The 23,192-nt window shown below is 40.3% G+C and overlaps 2 protein-coding genes across 4 annotated transcripts in view; one reads left to right on the top strand and one right to left on the bottom strand.

The window, feature by feature from the left end:
* The first annotated feature begins 4,350 nt into the window (after window positions 1-4,350).
* tmem267 (transmembrane protein 267) lies at window positions 4,351-13,220 on the top strand. Its single transcript, XM_080862320.1, has 3 exons — window positions 4,351-4,400; window positions 6,511-6,975; window positions 10,334-13,220. Exons 2-3 carry the CDS (start codon window positions 6,568-6,570, stop codon window positions 10,667-10,669), a joined length of 744 nt encoding a protein of 247 aa, XP_080718446.1. The 5' UTR covers window positions 4,351-4,400; window positions 6,511-6,567; the 3' UTR covers window positions 10,670-13,220.
* Window positions 13,221-14,945: 1,725 nt separating this feature from the next.
* il11ra (interleukin 11 receptor subunit alpha) overlaps window positions 14,946-23,192 on the bottom strand; it is a 52,743-nt gene continuing 44,496 nt past the window's right edge. Inside the window, exons 7-12 of one of the 3 annotated variants that reach the window (XM_080874379.1) lie at window positions 22,692-22,855; window positions 22,098-22,242; window positions 21,745-21,837; window positions 19,663-19,765; window positions 19,405-19,484; window positions 14,946-18,821 (exon numbers count right to left, since the gene is read on the bottom strand). In XM_080874379.1, the coding sequence (XP_080730505.1) occupies window positions 19,406-19,484; window positions 19,663-19,765; window positions 21,745-21,837; window positions 22,098-22,242; window positions 22,692-22,855 (584 nt within the window). In that variant the 3' untranslated portion in view covers window positions 14,946-18,821; window position 19,405. The remainder of the gene's footprint in view (window positions 18,822-19,404; window positions 19,485-19,662; window positions 19,766-21,744; window positions 21,838-22,097; window positions 22,243-22,691; window positions 22,856-23,192) is intronic. The other 2 variants (XM_080874380.1, XM_080874378.1) reach the window with 2 other exon arrangements.

Raw genomic sequence — 23,192 nt, forward strand, 5'->3', positions numbered from 1 at the left:
TCTCTTCCCCTCCTACCCTCTTCTCCCAAATGTCCAACCATGGGAGGAATTCTTATCCCTTAAACCCAATAAGAAGTCAATTATATCTTTAATATATAAACAACTTATGGATTTAAATGTCCATTCCGTTGCTAAAATTAGGGGGGCTTGGGAGCAGGAGTTAGGAATAATTTTTTCGGATCAGCAATGGGAGAAAGCAGTATCCAATGTCCGTTATAGTACGTCCTGTGCCAGGTTACAACTCATCCAGTTCAAGGTGTTGTACAGGGTTTACTATTCAAAGTCTCGTCTGTCTGAGATTTACCCACAAGTGATGGATCAGTGTGAGAGATGTCATGCCACCCCATGTGACCTAGGCCATATGTTCTTTCTGTGCCCAAGACTCCATGGCTTCTGGAGTCAGTATTCAGTTATTCTTTCCAAAGCTCGTGGGACCCAAATCTGCATGGACCCTTTTCTAGCTGTTTTTGGGCTTCCAGTCAACACTGGTCTAACCGACCCTACACACTTCAAAATATTAGCCTTTACATCACTTTTGGCTAGACGTTGCATCTTACTCCTTTGGAAATCTTCAAAGCCACCTTCAGTTTCTTTTTGGTTTAGAGATGTGATGTCATCTCTTAAATTGCAAAAGATAGGCCTTGTGGCGAAGGGCAAATACAGAGAATTTTATTCTATCTGGGGCCCCTTCGTGGACTATTGCAAGTCATTAAACGCTCTACCAGCTGATTAATATCATGTCTCTTCCCCCCCCCCCCCCCCCCCCCCTTTTTTTTTTTTTTTTTCTCTTTCCCCCCTTTTGGGGTTTGTGTTTGTTTTGGGTTTCTTATTAGGTTTTGTTTTGTTTGTTTACTTAAGCGTGTGTGTAGGTGTGCCTGTGTGTGTGTTATTGTGTCTGTTCATGTAAGAAAAACTAAAAAATATGTGAGGGGAACAGATTGTGTTGTCATTGTAAACTACTGTACACTTGTCTCTCAATAAAAATATTAAAAAAAAAAAAAAAAAAAAGATCGGTCCAGAAGGTCTGCTGCCAGATGACTCTCATGTCACTGCCATCCTGCATGCTCCGCCCCCTACTGATCCTGCAACCCTGCGCTCATTTCTTGGCTTGAGTGCATGGTACAGCAAGTTTGTGCCAAATTACGCGACTGTTGTTGAACCTATGAGAGCTCTTCTGCGTAAGGACTGTTCATTCCACTGGAACGAAGCAGCTCAAGCAGCGTTTGATCAAGTCAAGCGGTTAATCGTGCACAGCCCTGCCCTGGTGATGTTCGACCCCAGTAAGCCAACCATAGTCTCAACAGATGCCTCAGACTACGGTGTAGGTGCTGTTTTGACTCAACTTGACGGTAATGATGCAGAACATACTGTTGCATTTGCATCTCGCAGCTTGTCTGATGCAGAGAGGAAATACTCAATCGTTGAGAAGGAAGCTCTAGCTTGCGTCTGGGCTGCTGAAAAATGGCGCACATGGCTCTGGGGCAGAAAATTCCTCCTACGAACAGATCACCAAGCACTTACAACACTGCTGACTACTAAGGGCAATAACTGAGCTGGTCTACGCATAGCCAGATGGTCAGCTCGCCTGTTGGAGTTTGATTATGAAGTGGAATATAGAACTGGGTCACTGAACCATGTTGCTGATTGTCTTTCTAGGCTTCCACTTTCCGAGACAGACATGGCATGTGCAGAGGATGTGGAGTCAGTTGCAGCCATCCTCACTGATCTGAGTGCTGTGTCTGAGGATGACTTCCAGTCAGGGTGCAAAGACTGTCCAGTGTTCACAAAGCTCCGTGTGCAGATACAGAAAGGCTGGCCTGCTAGGAAGACGTCACTGGATCCTGACTTACAGCCGTACTTCCCAATCCGCCATGAACTCGCGGTCTTGAACGAGTGCATCATCAGAGGTACACATCGATTGCTAGTGCCTGAGTCGTTGCAGAAAAAACTCACTGATATAGCTCATGAAACTCACCAAGGCATCGTCCGTACCAAACAACGCCTGAGGGAAATGTACTGGTGGCCCAAAATGGATTGTCATATAGAGACACTGATAAAGAACTGTGCAACGTGCAGACAGAATGACAAGTCCGCTGTCACCCATGATGCTCCACTCCAACCCATTCCTTTACCAGCTGCTGCTTGGGAAAAGGTGTCTGTGGACATCATAGGCCCTTTTGAAATAGCCCCTTCTGACTGTAGATTTGCTATCACATTGGTAGACTACTTTAGCAAGTGGCCTGAAGTAGCTTTTGCTCCCCGAGCTGATGCAGCTACTATCATTCAATTCCTTTCTGTAGTTTTCTCTCGTGAAGGGAATCCAAAGACACTGATAAGTGACAATGGCTCTCAATTTCTCTCTGCTGAGTTCACTGACTTCCTGAAAAGCAGGGGAATCCAACACCTGAGATCCTCAGTGTATTACCCAAGAGCTAATGGGGAAGTTGAGAGATTCAATAGATGCATTAAAGACTGCCTACAGACTGCCTCGATTCAAGGACAACCCTGGAAATCGTTCCTGAGAACTTACCTGATGGACTACAGAGCAACCCCTCATTCAACAACTGGAGTTTCCCCTTCAGAACTGCTCCATGGATGACGAATGAGAACAAAGTTACAGGTAATGGATATGCCTGTTCCTCAGACAGAGAGGCATACCATGTGCGAAAGAGTTAAGAATAAGCAAATGAAAATGAAAGAATACACTGATGCTCGCAGACACGCCAAACCATCCAACTTTCAGCCTGGTGACAAGGTACGGGTTAGGAAGCCGTGGAAGGTAAAGAAAGGCGAGTTAAAGTTTTCCAAACCAAGGACTGTCATGACAAGGAAAGGACCAAACACTTATTTGCTGGATGATGGACGGACCTGGAACGCCTCACACTTATCGGCTCTGTCAGAGCTGAACGCAGGTACTGATTCTGACACAACAATGGACTGTCATAAACCAGGAACTGATCTAGCATCTAACTCTGAGTCTGATAGTAGGCTTAGGCCCACCAGGATGAGGAACCCACCTTGCTGGACCCAAGACTTTGTCATGGGAAAGTGAATGTTACTGAGTAATGTGAAATATGTTAAAAGTGTATTAGGTGACATACATCAGAATGATGAAGTCAGGTTCACATAAGAAGTCCTTGTTCAAAGGGGGAGATGTTGTGTCCACACATACTATTGCATTTGTTCTGTAGATGCATTTACCAGAAGCGCTAGAGGGCGCTAGTGAGTATGTTGTTCTGGTTGTGGTTTTGGAGAAGAAAAAAAGAAAAATAAAGAAAGGAGTCAACTCCGGTAATCCTCTGTTCCTACCTGCGTGTGTGTGTAATACTTGCTGAACTAACACCACACAACACCCATCCAAATAAATCAATTGAGTTGTTCCAATTACTTACATGGCCACAGGCGTAAGAAAGCAGGCACCTAGGCATGCAGACAAAGAGTTGTAAAAAAGTGTGTCGCTCTCAGGAACTCAGTGTATTCCAGAATGGTACCATGATAGGGTGCCACCTGTGCAACAAGTCTAGTCATGAAGTTTTCTTGCTACTAAACATTCCACAATCATCTGTTGTAACCAAGTGGAAGCAGTCCTCATAACTTCGTGTGGCCTTCAGATTAGCTCAAGAAGACTGCACAGAGAGCTTCATGGATTGGGTTTCCATGACCAAGCAGCTACATTCAAGCCTTACATTGCCAAGTGCAATGCAAAGCCTCAGATGTAGTGGTGTAAAACATGGTGCCACTAGACTTAAGAATGGAGATGTGTTTTTATAAATCACACTTCTCTGTCTGGCAATTCAACAGACCAGTCTGGGTTTGGTGGTTGCCAGGACAACAGTACTTGTCTGACTGCATTGTGCCAAGTGAAAAGTGGAGGTGGGATGGTCCCAACTTTCTGGAAACAGTTTCAGGATGGCCCTTTCCTGTTATAACATGACAATTGGAACAGAAAAAGGCCATCCATGTTTTGAAGAATTGTTGGTGTGGTAGACCTTGACACCTCTGCACAGAGTTCTGACGCACAACCTGACAGAATACTTTTGTTGGTCTGACTCACAAATGTGTTTCTGGAAGAATAGTCAAATTCCCATTAACACACTTCTAAACCTTTTGGAAAGCACTCGGAAGCGCTGGAGCTGCTATAGCTGCAAAGGAAGCATGCATTCACATCATATTAAAAATGTGATGTCAGTCAAGTTCATATGCGTATGAAGGCAGACGAGCAAATATTTTTGGCAATATAGTGGATTTGAACCCTTCTGGTCTTCTAGCGATACTTTGCTGGTGGGTCCCACTCATGCCCTGCGAGTGGCAGCAAAGCACCGCTGAGCGTTGGCGCTACAACACAACACAGCAGAAGAAGTGTGAACACTTCAGTAGATTTACGGATGCAGGGAAATGGGGTAAGGGTTGGTTTATTTTCCAAGCGTTTCATCAAAAATGACATAAACAATCTCCTATTGATCGGTTATACATTTGTTCTTAATTTTAAATCGGGGACGATGCCTGTCATGACGTGCAATCCATCGCTAATCGTGACAGCTGCTGTCCGCCTACACATAGCAGCATCTCTGTCACTACTAGCCACGTAGCGCCTAGCACTGTCTGTGGTGTTATTTTAGCTCGCTTATATTGGGTCTAATTAAGATGTCTTTAATGTTTGTTTGACTTTAATGTCAAGTCAAACAAACATTACGCGGACCGCAAGGAGCTTTGCAGGCAGGGACTTCAGCTGGAGCCGCTAGCCGGTGACAAAAATAACCAGCTAATTAAATTTTCATTCATAGGAGCATCTTCAAGAGAAGCACTGCTGTTGCATCATCAGCTGGTAGTAAAAGACAAAAGCAGGGCGCCTTTTGAGTCTGTCCTACATTTCGCTCAGTTGCATGAGACGCATCAGATCTATTTTTGCATGCCCCCATGGTCCAAAAAATAAAAAATAATCTGGGTGTTGGAAAGCTGTGGATTTTCAGGGAACTCAAACTGTCTTATGTGTGTGAACTTTGTATTTGTTGTTCAGTTCTCCACAGTACTTTATTATGTGTTGTTATTAGGTATTGTTCCTATGTGGAAGGTGCGGGGTGGTTTTTGTTTGCTCTTTTCATATAGGTATGATCTGTAACTGAAATACGTGCACTTACTGGACATTTTATTCGGCGCAGCTTGCTAGTATTGGGTTGTTCCCCCTTTTACCTGGTATGGATTTAAGCAGGTGCTGGAAAGATTCCTCCGAGATTTCCTTTAGCGCATAGGTGTCAAACTCTGGTCCGCGGGCCAAATTTGGCCCGCAGCCTAATTACATTTGGCCCGCGAAGCCATACCATATTATTATTAGAGCTGGCCTACTGGTATTATACAGCTAATATATATATTGTTTAGTATTAAGCTTTGCTTGTTCCATATTCAGTTTTTCAGCAAAACTTGTTTGAGTCCATAAGAAAAGATTCATTCTCATATCTGGAGGAAGATTTTTTTTCCAATAAATATTAATGTTAGCCCACAACCTTGTTCCAGTTTTGAATTTTGGCCCACTGTGTATTTGAGTTTGACACCCCTGCTTTAGGGTGTGAGTCACATCCTAAAGGTGCTCTGTTGGACTGAGATCTGGCGACTGTGGAGGTCACTTGAGTACAGTTTAAGAAACCAGGTTGATGATCTGAGCTTGGTAACGTTGCATCTTATCCTGCCAGCCAACAAAAAGGGACAGACATGGTCAGAAACAATATAGGTATGAAAATTTAAATAAATAAATAATAATATATATAATATAATTGTGTTGGCCCTGCGACAGACTGGCGACCTGTCCAGGGTGTACCCCGCCTCTCGCCCTATGACAGCTGGGATAGGCTCCAGCGCCCCCCGCGACCCTGAAAAGGATAAGCGGAAGCGAATGGATGGGATGGATGGATAAATAATAATAACATTGAAGTTTGTTAAATGAGCCCATAGTTTCATTTATCAGACACACATTTTTCAGGTGTTTTTTTTTTTCTGCTTTTCATACATGAATTAATTTAAAATTAATTATCCTTTATTTTATGCCTTTATATTCAATTTTTCATCTGTCCAGTTTCATATGCACTGATTCATGTCAAATGAATATATTTCACCTTTAAAAGGCAATGTTGTCCACATTTGGAGACAGGATGGGGGTGGCGGTAGTGGGAATTTTACAGTTGGATTGTTTTAATTGTTATTTTATTATCAAGAACTCATTGGTTATGTTTTGTCTATAAAAATTCCCCAGTTAGGTTTGAGTTGCAATACAGTGGAAGCTGCTTTTAGAAAGCCCTCAGGACAGCTGACATGTGTCCTCTAAAGAATCTAAATAAGACACAAAATATGCTTCCTGTTAAAATACATCAGTGTCAAAGTCTGTCACCAAAAATAAGTAAATAAAATAAAATTTGTGTCCATGAACATGCATTAGAGTGTATGTGTGTGTGTGTGTGATTGCTTCACATTTGCTCAGATAAGCAGTGAATGATGAACCTTTTATTTCCTTTATTCCAGTTTGCCTGAATCTTGCTGACCTTTAATGCTGACTGGCCCCTCCAGCCATCTAACAACATGCAAGGATTCTACTCCAAGCTCGACTCCTCCCCTTCTTCGTCCCCCTTGTTGGGACCTGGCCTCAGGGGAGATGGTGCTCCCGTACCTCTCAGCCTGGCTCTGGAGACGGAGAGAGCTCAGGCCCTCCTGCAGACTTTCAGTTCCGCCTCCCTGCTGGCGTCGGCAGGACTCGGGATGTTCTGTGTGGTGGCAGACCACGTCCTACAGCTGTCTGTCATACAGCAACACTTGTGGCTGCGTGCTGTCTTGGACAACGCCACGCACGGATTGGTGGGGCTGTGGTCATGGGCGGTTGTTATTGGACTGAGGAAAAAGAGCGATTTATATGAGGTGTTACTCGCAGGGCTCCTGGCATCAATCATAGACCTGGACCACTTCTATATGGCTGGATCCTTATCACTCAAGGTAAGACTTTCGCCATAGAGGGTTAATCTGAATGCTTAATAAGCTTACAAATGATAGGGTACAAAGTATTCCCTAAGTCCTTCACCTTTCTCTTGGAGAGCTAATTATTTAGTGATTAAGTCTTAAATGCACCCATACATGTGCCATTATAGTAGATTACAGGACACAATGTTCATTATAACCTTCCCACTGAGAGAAAACACTGAAACAACCCATGCAGAAAATTTTAATTTCACAGACTTGTTTTTATTTTTAAGCCTCATGAGTTGCTATTTATCAGGGATTGTAGGTGTTTGTGTTTGGCAGCAGCCATGTTTTTCTTGTAAATGTGTTCAGTTTCTTTGTCAGATAATCCACGGGGATGCTAAATCAAACGAGCGAGCCAGGAGAACCAATGCTGGAGTGCAAATGGTTTCTACTCCAAATGGCCACTGAATATTAATAAGTTTGGATCCTTATGAAAAAGATTTTTTGGGGGGTATTTTGCCTTTGTTACATAACAACAGTTAGACACAGAAGAAATGATGGGAAAGTAAGTGGCATGCAGTAACAGGCCTGGGGCAGAATTCAATCTGGGCTTTTCTGATATGGATTTTATGCCGGGAACATAGCACAATCCACAGGGTGAGCTATGGTGACGCACCAAGAAAAATACTACTTCATTTTATATGTATGTTAAAAAATGACTGTCATCCATTACATCATTGAAATATTGACTATTCTTTTGGTCTTTCAGCCCAACAGTGTAGCAATGTATCAAAAATTTAAATTGTATCTTTAGACACTTTCACTGGCAGAAACACAGCATTGGTTCTCATTTCTTTAGTTGAATCTACAAAAACATGTTAGTAACTTCTTTCATTGTGTTACTGATAGAGAACACACACACAGACAGTAGATAACAGTTTAATTGACAGGCATAAAACTGTATGTCAGCACCAACAAAGTGATTCTCAAAGAGCAATTAGCTAAACACTTGGTATATCTTAGCATGGTGTGCAGTGTGAAAAAACTGAACAGCTTCTATAAGTCATATAAATCCAAAAAGTTCCAGCAAAGATCTAAGAGACGCATCTGACCTGTCAGTTGATCCATCTACATATACATATGCATACATACATTTAGAGTAGGGCTGCCACGATTTGTCGACTAGTCACGATTACGTCGACTATCAAAATCGTCGACGACTGATTTAATAGTCGACGTGTCGTTTGAAGCTTTGTAAGATCGCAAAAGACGCAGGAATAATAGCAGGATTTAAGAGTGTAATAACGGACTGAAACAGAAGATAGCAGCACAGCATGTACAAGGATGCCAGCTGCCGTTAAACCCCGAAGAAGAAGAAGCAGCTGTGTCCCAGAATTCATAGCGCGGCCCAGCTTAGTTTCCAACAATGGCGGTAGCTAGTTAGTTTTAATATTACTCTTATTATTCTTTCTGGGTCACAAAATAAACGTTTAACATATTTTCAGGCGAGAATGTAGCTGTGTAAACCTCAAATATCTGCTCAGTTTATCAGGACACCACATATTTTCAAAAGCGCTCCGACGTTTTCGGAGACGTCTGTTACCCACTAGCTCGATAGCTAGCCGGGGGCTAGGTCACTAGCGCCGTGAGAACACCGGACTCCCGGCAAATTGTTTTCAAACCCACCGCCGTCTTTCGCGACTCAGGTTAAATATATATGAGTCACTTAGATAACTTAAAAATTTTATTGTTTGGCTTTTTTAGTATTTTATTTGTTCCTCAGTAAATCGGTTTGGCTGAGATTAAAGTTATAGTTTTTACACAGCTGAATAAACGTCAAGCAGACAGCTGATTATCAGAAGTGTGAGATGCTGGAGAATATACTCCGGTGTCCTGTTATATTTTAGATAGCAAGGAGTTTATTAAACTTTACCGAAACAATCTGCAAATTTCATTAAAATTGAATAAACTATCATCTTGTCTTTATTTTTAGTTAGCACCTTAAAAGCTTAAAGCTGTAAGCTAATGATAGTTATATAAGAGCAGATGCTGCTGGTGCAATAAGCTGTAGTTTTACGTCCAGTGATGGTTGCTGCATTTTATTTTTGAAGGACTTTTTGTTTATTTTGGATGATGATGATGATCTGATTAGTCGACTAATCGCATAAATAATCGGTGACTAGTCGACTATCAAAATAATTGTTTGTGGCAGCCCTAATTTAGAGATGTACCTCATTAGGGCTGCCACAAACGATTATTTTGATAATGACTAGTCACCGATTATTTTTGCGATTAGTCGACTAATCAGATCATGCATGCATCTGCTCTTATATAACTATCATTAGCTTACAGCTTTAAGTGTTTAAGGTATGTGCTAACTAAAAATAAAGACAAGATGATAGTTTATTAAATTTTAATTAAATTTCCAGATTGTTTCAGTGGAGTTTAATAAACTCAGCTGTCTGCTCCTTGCTATCTAAAATATAACAGGACACCGGAGTATATTCTCGAGCGTCTCACACTTCTGATAATCAGCTGTCTGCTTGACGTTTATTCAGCTGTGTAAAAACTATAACTTTAATCTCAGCCAAACCGATTTACTCAGGAACAAATAAAATACTAAAAAAAGCCAAACAATAACATTTTTAAGTTATCTAAGTGACTTATATATCATGTTTAACCTGAGTAGCGAAAGACGGCGGTGGGTTTGAAAACGATTTGCCAGGAGTCCGGTGTTCTCGTCGGCTCTAGTGAGCCTTGCCCCCGGCTAGCTATCGAGCTGGTGGGTAACAGACGTCTCCGAAAACGTTGGGAGCGAGCGCTTTTGAAAATATGTGGTGTCTTGATAAACTGAGCAGATATTTGAGGTTTACACAGCTACATTCTCACCTGAAAATATGTTAAACGTTTATTTTGTGACCCAGAAAGAATAATAAGAGTAATATTAAAACTAACTAGCTGCCGCCATTGTTGGAAACTGAGCTGGGCTGCGCTATGAATTCTGGGACACAGCTTCTTCTTCTTCGGGGTTTAACGGCAGCTGGCATCCTTGTACATGCAGTGCTGCCATCTTCTGTTTCAGTCCGTTATTACACTCTTAAATCCTACTACTCATTCCTGCGTCCTTTGTGATCTTACAAAGCTTCAAACGACGCGTCGACTATTAAATCAGTCGTCGACGATTTTGATAGTCGATGTAATCGTGACTAGTCGACTAATCGTGGCAGCCCTATACCTCATACGTGTGTGTGTGTGTGTGTGTATGTGTGTGTGTGTGTGCTGGAGCATGACTCATGACAGGATCTCCACAGTACAGAACACTGTTGACATGGATTGACATGTTTCCAAAGGATATATGTGGTGCTAACGCTGTCTCTCACTGCTCTTCCAGGCTGCTGTCTCACTCCCTCAGCGTCCACCGCTGCACTGTTCCTCTCTCATTCCCATCATCTGTCTCACTCTCCGCTTCCTCATGTGGCTCGGGCGCCTCAAAGACGCTTGGTGCTCCTTGCCATGGATGCTTTTCATTTCCATGGTGACACACCACGTCCGGGATGCAGTGCGCCACGGCCTGTGGGTGTGCCCATTCGGCAACACGGCGCCGATCCCATACTGGTTATACGTCAGCACCACGGCGACGCTCCCTCACCTGTGTTCAGTGCTCATGTACCTGACGGGAACCAGAGATGTGATATTCACTAAACACGGGGTGGCCATCGATGTTTAAGGCATCACCAACTTTGGATCACCTTTGGATAAAAATGTTCTTAGTTATTTAAAATAATTATCAAATACCTTTAAATTCTGAAGAACACGTATATATGGCTATGAAGACATTTTTCAGTTCATTTGACATAAATAATGAAAACTTTTTGTTTTCTTTTCTCACAAAGAATGAGAAAGCTCATTATATTATAAGGAAAGCAGTAAACGTTTGACTTTTCATTGGTGGAGATGGCTGTAAAATACTAAATTAGCTTTTTGAAATGGGAACATCCCAATATAAGTGCCAATCACTGTTTTTGTTTGTTTGTTTGTTTTCCTTTTCATGGCATGGATTTGTATCAGAATCCTCTTCAATAACCTGGGGACTAAATGTAAAGATGTGAACCCTCTTTTTACTCATATCTTTTTTACCAGGGCTTGCCCAACTTTTTGCTCACCTACACAACACCTCACAGACTTAAACCCCGATGGAGGTTCATCACTTTTACTGTCACTATCCAGCCTCATTCAAAGGGCGCTGAAGGAAACGTCAACCAAAGGCAAAATCAATTCCAGGCTCTGCGAGACGTCTTTCAGTTTCACTCTTAGTGCACCTCAAAACTGTTTTTCTTTATAGTACGTTAAAAATCTGCCCACATACGGTTCTTTATTTCCCATGTCTATTACCAGCAGCTAAACAAAATGTCCTCTTTGGCTGTTAATGCTTGTAATATCCAGCATGTCAACATACTGCAACTTTCATTTTCCTGCCTGGAGAAGCCTTAATGTGCACTCAGTCATAACTTTTCCTGTAATGGTCAGTTTTTAGAAATCAGTTTGTAGGGTAAGTTGAGCCAGCCACAGAAATGGATAACATCAAGTCTCCTTATTCCAAAGGTGAAACCTTGCCAACAGTGAGTTATATGTGGCTCAGAGGCTTCTTTACTGTGCACGTCAATCATCACAGGAAGGGAATGAATCCCCTTTTAAGACATGCTGTAGTAAAGATGCTCAGTTAGGTTTTGGCTTCCTGCTGTTATGTATTTCTTTGACGGCTTCAAGCTCGGCCCTCGTCGTTTGAGCAAAAACTGTGACGGACGAGTAAAGTCGGTGTGATTCGGTGTCCTGACACAGCATGGAGTGAAACTTGAAAAAAAGTTGAGTTTAGATTTAGATCATCAAAATGGAAGAAAGGGGACATGCTGTGTTAATCATCTGTGCGTGGTTCCAGCATTTTTCCTCCCATAATGCTGCCATATTTATATGGCTAACAGTGTGAGGTACAGTCTGTATCAGGGGTGTCCAACTCCAGGTCTCAAGGGCCGGTGTCCTGCAGGTTTTAGATATCACCCTGGGTCAACACACCTGACTCAAATGATTAGTTCATTACCAGGCGTCTGGAGAACTCCAAGACATGTTGAGGAGGTAATTTAGCCATTTAAATCAGCTGTGTTGGATTAAGGACACATCTAAATCCTGCAGGACACTGACACTTGAGGCCTGGAGTTGGACACCCCTGGACTATATGCTGAAATTTAGCTTTTCAGCGGTGAAAACGGGGTTTGCAGGACTGTTTGTTTTCACTCATTATAATCACTTTGCTGCATTATCAGCAGCAAAGATATACCACATATAGAGTTTTTGTCATTACACTGTTTTTAGATGTAGACCAAATAACATAAACACTCATTAACAGTATTATACACTGGTTTAAATGATGCTTAGTAATGTTGTATTATAGTGGGTTTAGAAATGGGTATTTGAATATAAGCAACATGCTTTCAGTATAAGAGAAGGTGGACTTGAATTGTCTGTTTCCAGATGGAAAACAGGGATACATTTTTGTAAAGCTGGTGCTTGGTGATTAAGGTTGTAGTTGTGCCTGTTGTCCACTAGGTGGCTACTGTAGTTTCACTTTTGATGATCTTTATTTATTTATTTATTTATTTATTTCCATTAGTAAGTGGAGGTAAGTCAGGAATATTTAGTTGTGATTGTGAAATAAAATAATGGATGAGGGGGAGAAAGTTTGAAAAGTGCTCATTGTTTGGGGGAAGAAAAACAAACTTGCTGGTACATAATAGTTTGAAGTGCTCTTTATTTGATTTATTACAGGCTTGTCTGTTTTGTTGCTACTTTCTTGGAAGGGTCACAGAACGGATCGGAAACAACTGAGTAACAGAAGCGTTGAGTAACACTGGAGTTTTAAATAAAACAAAACCAACATAGAAGACAAAGGCATTGTAAAGCTTTGCTTATGACTACCAGGATGCGGAAAAACAGCTTTAACAGTGGCAAACAGAGCACCGGCCTCCACTTTACACTTATTTAACTTGAAGTTTAGTGCTTATGGAAGGAATTTACACGCTGGCTGTTGTCCCACTTTAACTGCCAGTGTCATTTTCTCTTTTATGTTTACCATATGACTTTAAGTGTTGGAATTTGCACTATTTAAGTTTTGTGCTTTAAAATAATGTTTTGTATTTTTGGACAAATATGTTTTTGGTTAATAGTAAAGTATATAGTAACAAGATAGTTTTAATGTAGTGTTATTTTATCTCAATAAAATGTATCCTGTGTATATTTGCTGTGTTTTTGTATAATGACTTGCATCTTTCTGAAGTTCTCTAAGGGCTCTGAAAGTTTTTCGTCACGGGGTAAGGTCTGGTTATTTGCTCAAAAATAAAGAAATGAGGGGGGTGGGCATACTTTTAGCTGTTCCCCTGTTTTCCACGGGATTGCAGAGGATCCACGTGTTTGATTTGGCACTGATTTAACATCCTGATACAATCCTATTTTTCTGGGCTTTCGTCCAGCAGTAGGAGTACACTAGCTCAGGCCTCCTCCGAGATCTTTTTGTGTGAAAGGCAAATGTGCAAACTGCCAGTCTTAACCTTTCACCACCAGGAGGCAGCATTTTACCAGAAAAGTTTTAGTGAAGTGTCAAAAAAACCCCAGATAAATGCAGCCTTTGGTCTAATAAGACTTTGGTTCAGTGGTGAGTACTGTCACCTTAGAGCAAGGAGATTCTGGGTTCAAACCTCACAAAGGAAGTTATCTGTGAAGGATTGTTGACTTTTTCAGGCCCTGCTCCAGCATAAGTTACTGTAGTGACAAACCCTGATAAGAAACGAACCACCTTCATAGTCCTAAAAAGCCAAGGTTAACCCTGACATTACCGGAGACAAAATCCTGCTTCACAGTGCATGCCTGGTGGGATAAATGTTCTAAGATCCCTCGTTAAGCACAGTTGAGTGCACAGCTATGAAACACTAAGCATATACAGTAATTGTCTGGTCTGAGATACATTAACCAAAAGGCTTACTTGGCAAAGCTCACTGTTGGTAACATAAGACAGTTACCTCCATTTATAAACTAACGATGGCAAACACGAGCAATAACAGCTTTTATCTTTCTAAGTGGTATTGTCTTAAACTGACCTATAGGGTCAGTACAAAGCCCTTGTGCCAATGTGCTAATACAATACTGTGTGTATTCCACTCACAGTAAGTTTATACTTGCTCCAACTGATTTACACTGCTCAAACAGAAGCGCAGATTGGAAAATGAATCTGTGCATTTTTTTCCTTTTATCACCAAGATTATAGCTCTTTATTTGGCTGAGAGTGTCACGCCCGACTGCACCAAGTACACTATGAGATTTAAATATCAAAGGTTTCTGAGCTATAATGTACGGCTGTTATGATAGGCATAAACAGAAGCACTGAGAGCCACAATGAAGACTTGTCTTATTTGCACCACAAACGTTGCCTTTTATGTTATATTTCCTTACATGGTGTAGAGATATTCATCACCCTTCTTTGACTTTATTAGTAGCACTACCTGGTGCCACCAACTTTGTCTGTCTACGACAAAGTATCTTTGCGCTAAACCCCCCTGCACCACAAATAAGACTGTTGTCAAAGTGTGATGAGAATATCGGGGTTATTTCCTTCTAATTATTCATCTTAAAATTCCTTGTCACGAAGACAAGAAAAGGTAGCTTAAGCATTTAGACGTCAGAAACTGCCTCAAAGAGAAAAGGCCTTAAGGGGAAATTCTTTCAGCTTTTACACAACGCAAAGAACCAAACAATAACAGACATCTTTTTTTTTGAGTAACTCTAGACAATTGGATTTTTTTTCCATCAAACAACCAAAGAATAAACTGTGATACACAAGGAAGTAGATAAACTTTATAAAACAAATGCGCAGCTGTACTGAAAAGATAATGGAAACTACGGACAAAAGGTTAGTGAACCATAACATTGAATTTTCATGGGAAACAAAAGAGAAAAAAAAGGAATAGAAGTGTGATAAAATAGTTTTTTTTTATTTCACAGACACCAGGACAGGAAGGAAGAAAAAAAAAAAAACAGCTTATGGTGATATTTGTTGAACACGAGGAAACAAAAATGACTATGTACATCTGAGAATGGATGCCTGAGTTTCATCGGAGTTGCGAGAACTAAAAGTCAACAGGCTCCTCTAACTGTCACATATCGCAGAGGAACAGACTGTAAATGAAGTTTGTCCACACAGAAAAAAACAAAAAAATAACAAAAACACCAAGAAAGACAGAAAGAACTCCATAGGCATACACTTACAGAAAACATGTCACATTGAACCCTTAAAAACAAAATAGACAGGGTGAACAACAGTCACTGATATAACAATAATAATGATAATAATAGTAATAGTAAAAACACATCTTATTTATAGGCGCCTTTTAAAATATATGGCACTGTGCCCGGAAACTTGAATCTGATGGATGGTTTATACAATTTATCAAAGTTTACTTTGAATAGTTATCATAAAAATATCTTTAAAACAGGTATTTCACTTTTACATTACTGTGTAGATTGGAAAAATATTAACTTTATTACCTGTAAATCCAGTAATTATGGCAAAGTGGCTTCTATGTTATATTTACCATCTTTTTTAAATTCCTAATTTGGCCTTATAAAACTGAATATTTAGTATAAAAGTCACACAGAGAGCAGGTAGTGGGTTCACTCTTGATTAAAGTTTTTTTTGACTGGACCTTGGAAGGACAAGACAAGCATAAGAAAAAGAATTTACTATACAAAGATTCAGCTACAAAGATTGTTTTAAATGACAAAAAGATGACATTCATTGCACCAATAGTAATATTTAAAACAAAAACAAAAAACAGAAGAAATTAAAATCAAATTTGTGTGCACATTCTAGTACAAAAGCTCCGAATGCATCCTTTTATATCTCACATCCATCAGAGCCCCGAGTTTACTGGAACACAATTTAAAAAGGAAGTAAAGGGCGGGTTCTCAAATTGACTCTGTGAATAATTTTTTAAATATTTCACTGTCTTTGTGAATGTTGCCACAAGAATGGAGGAAGGAGAGTGTCAGTGAAAAGAAAACATCCATTTGTGGTTCTATTTAAAAAAAAAAAAAAAAGGAATTAAACATTGGATAAGGACTAACTCAGTAAACACGTTGTCCATACAGTAATCGTACAGTAACACAGCTTCATATAACTGGGGGGAAAAACACACACACACAATGCTGGGAAGACTCACAAGAAATGGCTTAGCTCAGGCTATTAATACTATTGAAGTCTCCCTTCATTGACACTGTATTCACTTCCAATTCGTCCAATGAGTTTTAGTATTGACCTAGAGTGATTGACAGGGAGCATGTAATGCATTTACCTATGTAATATTGGTGTAGAATGACAGATTTATTAAAAAGAAATGTCCTTAACACAAGACTGAGCTAAACCATGTCTGTCAATCTACCCCAAAGATTATGTTTTTTCCTTACATATAAACACCACATATAACATAGGTATGCATTTTTTAAAAGTTTGATATACAATAATATACAAAAAAGCTTCAACTGGATCCATGCATAATATGTGGAGCTAGCTTGAGAGACAATACAGTTGCCAAACTGGGAAAAACAAAAAAAAGTTGGACTTGGATGCACCTTGTGTTTCTGAAATGACAGCCAGCAAAAGAAACTACACAGCCTTAGATGAGCAGAATGTAACAACCAAACCAGCAGAAAGAAAGAAAGAAAAATTGCTTCTCAAGCAGAAGAGCCTCTCGGTTCCATCTGTGGTGCAAAGCTAGCAGGACACAAGGTTTATAGGCACAGGTGTGAAAAGCAGGACTAAAGCAGACAAGCTGTATCGGAGGTATTTTTAAGTGTTGGCCACCCAGAAATCGAGTGTTTTCCGTGAGGCGATGGGTTTTGAGACAGATGTACAGTGAGCGAGGGTTACTCCTGTCAGTTTATTGCGTGCGTGCTCATCTCCACCACCGCCCAGCATGCACTGATCTACCTCATAAACTCAAAGGTTAATTGAACAGCTGATGCAGGTGGTTCTTGTACAATCTCTGCAGTTGATGGCAACTATTCGATCTGTGCCAATGCCCCGCTGTTTATTTCCTCTCCCCAAATGTCCCCTAAAAAACAAACAAAAACCCCAAGAAAAATCAGCATCCTAAAACCATCGTTTACATTCATTTTAGTAACTGCAGTGAAAGCCTAGTGCTGCGTACCCCTTTCGATGTTAGTTACTATGGTGAACAAGACCGTAGTAACCACCCAGAATGCACCTCTCTCGTGTATGGACAGATATGAGGCGTGCGAGTACACACATTGTTCCTAATGATATCAAATGCAGCACTTTCTGCATCACTTTCCATGTTTCGTGTTACAATAAAGCAAGCTACTTTGTAGCACTTTTTGCTTTTGTCCCCTCAAAGGCCCTTTGAGGGCCCCTTTTGATCTAAACCTTTGCCCTCATTTCATTAGTAACATCACTCCAATCTTGTAATTTATTAAAAAAATAAAAATAAAATAAAAAACATGATAAGGAAACTTTTTTTAACGGCCTCATTATGTCATATTTTGTCTTTAAAAGGCTGACTACACCAGTCAGTTTATGACAACAATTTTCATCTATTCCAATTAAATTTTAAGTTCCAGCTCTTCAGATTTACTACTTTCCTCTTTTTCTTATGATTTCATGGTTTGACTTAATAATGAATCTGAACAAAACATACTCCCATTTTTTTTTAACACAATGACCCTGGGGTTATTATTATTGGCATTATTGGCATTGACAAAACAGCTGAATATGTATGCTCTAATATTCTCTAGATGACTAAGAATCCATGTATTTTCATAATGCTGGTGATCTGTGAAAGGCCAGTATCTTTCCCTCTTTCTTTTATGCGAGTCTTTCATTCGCACACATTTAGAAACAGTGAATGGATGGACAGAAAGAACTACAATAAAAGAAAAAAAACCTTTACTTAATATGCCAGACAACATAACAGGGATATCATGCAACATAAAATCACTTGTCATAAATGAAACAAAGTCTATTAAACCCCGGACCTCATTCTCTATGTCCATATTCTCCCTCATGCCAGCAGCAGGTGACAGGTTGCTCCCTGCCTCCCACCTGAGCCCATAATGCCCGTCATTGCTTCTTTGGCATCAGACACGCACAGAAATTAGCAGAAGTGTTGCTTCCTTCACAGCATTGAGTCGGTCAATCAGTCGAGGTGAGAATGAACACACGCTATATGTGTTACCTCTCACAGTGATTGAGAGTGTGAGGAGTTCTGGGTGACGAGTTGTTCCAGAAACAATGTTCCCCTTTGCTCCTGTTTGGCAGCTGCACTTGTTTTTCCTTATTTGTTGCTTAAAAGTTTAAAAAAAATGTTTGGGGAGACTTGACAGAGCACTGGTTATGAGTGAACTCATATGTCCCTGTGCAGTGTTGCTCCTACAGTCGTGTGTAGTAGTGAGCATTGCTGAAGTGAAGAGGACTGTCCCTATACCCATGGACGGCAGGTAGGAGTCTCATGTTGCATTATGGGTAGTGCACTTGTAGTCACTGAATATGTCCAAGGAAATCTTTCAAAAAAACTGTCCATCAGTCAGCCGATATAAACTGGTAATGACCTTACTTTGTCAAGCTCTTTACATGAGTTAGTTCCTGCTGCCTTGGATTCTGGATGGACTCTTGAATGACGCTCTGTGGTTAATATAGCCAAATATGGACGGTCAGCATGTTAACAGCGGGGAATGGTACAGGCTGACACACTGGTGAAACCCCAGAAGGGGCTGATGGGTTGAAGATGTTTCAAATTAACCTGAGATGAGAGGAGAAAAAGCTGATGAAAAATGAAGATGGGAAGGGAGCACGTGAAGGAGAGCAGAGTAGTGGGAAGCAGGAGGGAAAAAGGTTTTACAAAAGCACAGATTTAAATAGCAGAGTTAGATGACAGATATACAGCCATACTTAGAGGGTTATAATCTGTGTGTGTGTGTGTGTGTGTGTGTGTGTGTGTGTGTGTGTGTGTGTGTGTGTGTGTGTGTGTGTGTGTGTGTGTGTGTGTGTTAGCCTTATAATCACAAGTTGGCTAGCTATCTGAAGGGTTGTCTGAATGTTGTTTATAGCATTCTTTTGAACCATTTTGGTTCTTCTTTAGGCAGTGGCTCACTAGCTTAGTGCTCTTTTGAGGGCATTTTGCTGTACTTATACAAATTTGAAAGAAGTGACATTTAATTAGGAGTTTAATTATCTCCTTGCCACAGAATCTGTTCACCATTGAAATGTCTGAAACTGTCAAAACTCCCAAATGTGCTCATCTAAACACAAAAACAGACAGGTATGTTCACATATGCAGCATAGTTTATGTAAGGGGGGGAATAAAAATGGCAAAAAGCCTCTAAAAAATAGTAACAGTTTCTTACATTAGATTGGGATGGACTTCATCTTGACCATAGAGGTGAGCTCTTGTTTGGTGGCATGATCACGTCGCCTCTGTCTCATCCTGGATATACAAAATGAAACATCAACACTGACTGACAAAAACTTTAAGAATGCCAGGCTATCCAAAAAAAAAAAAAAAAGAAAAAGAAAAAAAATGTTACTCAAACTAAAACAGAGACACAGACCACACAGTCATGGACTGTGGATGTGGGATATGCCTGTGTGTGTATTTTTCTTACCACACAACAAAGATGAGGGAAAAGATGGTGGTGAGGATGACCACTGAGAACAAAACCAGGAGAATCACCAGACCTAAATTACCTTCATCCCCGTGTTTAGAACCTGGGTGGGAAGAGAAGAGGAGCAGAGGAGAAGGGAGGTTCAGCAAAACAAGCAGGGTGGGAGGTACAGAGAAGGACAGATGACAGAATTCACACAGGACATTGCAGAGAGACGAACGCACACATGATGGAATAAGCAGATGTAAAAGTGCAGTGAAATAAATACAATAAAAGTCCAAATTGGCATAACATGGGGAGAAAAAAAAAAGAAGTTTACACATCTATGTGAGACAAAAATGGAAAGAAAAAAAGCTGTGTGTGTTCCTGGATTTAATTACTCCCTGGTGAGAAGCTAATTTGAAATCTGCCATTATGGCTTTTCATCCAAACATGCATTTATTATACTGAGAGGAGTAAACAACTCGCTTTCACATACACAAATGAGAGAAAACATCAACCCGAACTGTAAAAGTACCAACACATCCAAAAACGAAAAAGCAAAAGTGCATATTACTGACAGCATTAAAAGGTGATTTATGAGCACATCTGCAAACGACAGTGCTTTCTCTCACACGCTGACACAAATAGAAGAAGACATCTGCTTCACAGGACACCAGTTTAAATAATCCAACAGCACCAGTCACAGGCTTTTAGCCTGTCCTCCACTGCCAAACCTGTAGTTGTCTCCTTGTATATACTGCGTGTGGGTGGGTGTATACTTGTTGTGCGTATCCTGGATGTGTATATTTTAGACGGCATGCTTGCAGCTGCAGGCTGCTTTTAACTCTGTTTTTTTCCCATGTATACCTGAGCTTGCCATGTACTTTGCTTTCATCCAGTGTGCACACAGCATCGTAGAAAACATGACAACCCACAGGTGCCAATTACTGCAATTATATGTAATTTGGTGATGAAGCCAGGCACAAGCTACTTGCACTGTTCTATCAAGTAACAAGTAATAACCATAATAAATGCCTTCCTAGAGATTGCTGCTGCATCAATGCCCGATGAGCCTTCTCAATGCCACCAAAACACAAGGTAAAAACATCTCGTCTTGCGCTTATTAGGCTATGATTCGCATAGTTCAGTGGTTTTCAATCATTTTCATCTAATATATGCTCAAAAAAGGGCCAATAGATACACTGAAGGACACCTACATCATTAAAAAAACATATTTCTCTTTTTTCCCCTCTATCTCAGTAACTGTTCATCTGATCCACTTCAAACTTGTTGGGCATGTTACTGGAAACTGGAGTAAGTGCAGTATCAAGTGCACTTAAAAATCACTTGGACAAGAGGTGCTCATATTTTGGCTAAAAATTGTTCTCTGATAGTAGTATTTCCTCCACAGTGACTGCTGTCTACCCCATGCTATGTGTGAGGGGGAGGAGGAGGACCACACATACACACAAGGGAAATGTATAATTGGCTGTCTTTGTGATGACATCGCAGACATTAACGCATCCCCAAGCCTCTTACCCTTAAGTTTGACAACCACAACTAAGTGCCAGACTACTCTCCGAACCTAACCCGGAGTCTGGGACTCTCGAGTTAAAAATGTCTTATGTTTTGTAAAACTTTTACAAAACATAAGGTCAGGCCATCCACACTAATTCAAGGGGCTATTGGGTCAAAGAACCAGAAAGACCTTTCTAAGTGCTATAGGAAAGCAAAATGCATATATAAACATAATTTTCATTCTACTGCTATGTGTTTAATTCCTCTAATAACTGTAAATAATGCCTCAGCTTCTCAGCTGTTGAAGATAACTGAGTAAAATCTAGACAGAGGGAGAGCGGAAAAAAACAATCTGCTAAAAACATGCTAATAAATGAAAATCATTTATGGTTAAAATTACTTAGTAATGAAACGGTAATAGCAACTGTTACAGAGCAGGTCTAATATTAGTAGTGCTAAAAGGGGTTGTGGTAATTGTGGTAGCAACCTAGGTGGTGTAGTACTAATCTAGTGACATTAGCTGCACTCTAGTTGACCCCCAACATAGCTGATTGTAATAACAGTTTTCATTTGGTGTCTTACCCCGTGACTTTGGAGTGGAGGCTTCAGGCTTTGATTTGGTTGGGAGAGTAAAGATGTCCTCTGGCTCCACATCAGGCTCAGGGGTGGTATAGTCTGTAAGGCAAACACAGGCCCAGAGTAAGTTTTTTACTTCAGTCAGTAGACAGGAATAGTACAAAGCCTTTAATAAAAGTTCTAATACTACTCTTAACTGAATGTGATTCAACTTTAAGTGTATTTAAAGATAATTATTTGATCGTGTTACCTTTTAATCAAATCTATATAATGCCTTAATTTATTGATCGCTTTTTGCATCGTAAATTTACTCTCAAAATAAAATGACTGATACGGACTACTTTAATTTTTCCTCCTACCTTCCCAGGGCCTGCCGAGTAGCAGAGGAGACCATTCACTCCACTGGCTCTCCGCGTTAATTTCATCACGGGTTTGGACCTGAACCTGGTGAAGGTGGCCTGCCAGAGCGTCCCATATTACAATTGAATTATCCAAAGAGTAAATCTGGTTAAAAAGAGAGAGAAACATGTCAGGGAAGGAGCACACACACACACACACACACACACACACACACACACACACACACACACACACACACACACACACACACACACACAAACAAGATGGTAGCAGTCAACTTGGAAAGTTAAAACAAAGAAACCGCAATGCAGAAGTTCATGACCAACACTTCCCCCCTTGTGTTTAGCTGTAGTGTGTTTAAAGTGACCTACCAAAACAAAAACAGTGAAACAGTTGTGCGGCTTTTAATGTTTTATCTCAGTTTATAAAAGCAGAAAGTTGTGCTTTATCAGTTGGAAATCAAAAAATTATTTTCAACTGCTGGTAAAATATTTGAAACATTTTTTATATTTTCTCCAATGTGCATGTTCAAGTTTATTCCTAACTACAACCCCATCGACATTGAAGTGAAATCAACGGTCTTGCTTACGAACCTCTGACCAGAACATAGAGCCCTGTGGCCTATATCTGATATGAAATATCAAAGGAAAAGCATCATGCTGGGGCCAGGAAGAGGGAAATCTCCATGAGATCAGTAGCTTCTTTGGATACCCTTCAAGTTCCTTCACCAACACTGACTCTGGAGGGTCTGGTTTTACTGGAAAACACAGGATTAAATCAAATTTGATTAAGTATTATATTTTGTTATTTTCACTGGGCAAAAAACATACAAAATCTCTCATGCTGTTTTACTTTGATGTTACTATTGGTGATCAAAAACTCTAAAATAATGACGTTAATGAAATAAAGTATGTTGAAACAAAATCATGACCTGGTACAACTGGTACAATGAATCCAATTTAACTTCAATGATTTCATTAACTATTGTCATTGTTTTAAATATTGCCCTCACCTGTGTGTTAAACAAAAATGCAGAGAATGGGAAAAATGGTGAACAACATCTAATGGCCATTCACAGATCTCAAACAGCTATG

This window comes from Rhamphochromis sp. 'chilingali' (genome assembly GCF_963969265.1).
Source record: "Rhamphochromis sp. 'chilingali' genome assembly, chromosome: 2".
Classification (NCBI taxonomy): Eukaryota; Metazoa; Chordata; class Actinopteri; order Cichliformes; family Cichlidae; genus Rhamphochromis; species Rhamphochromis sp. 'chilingali'.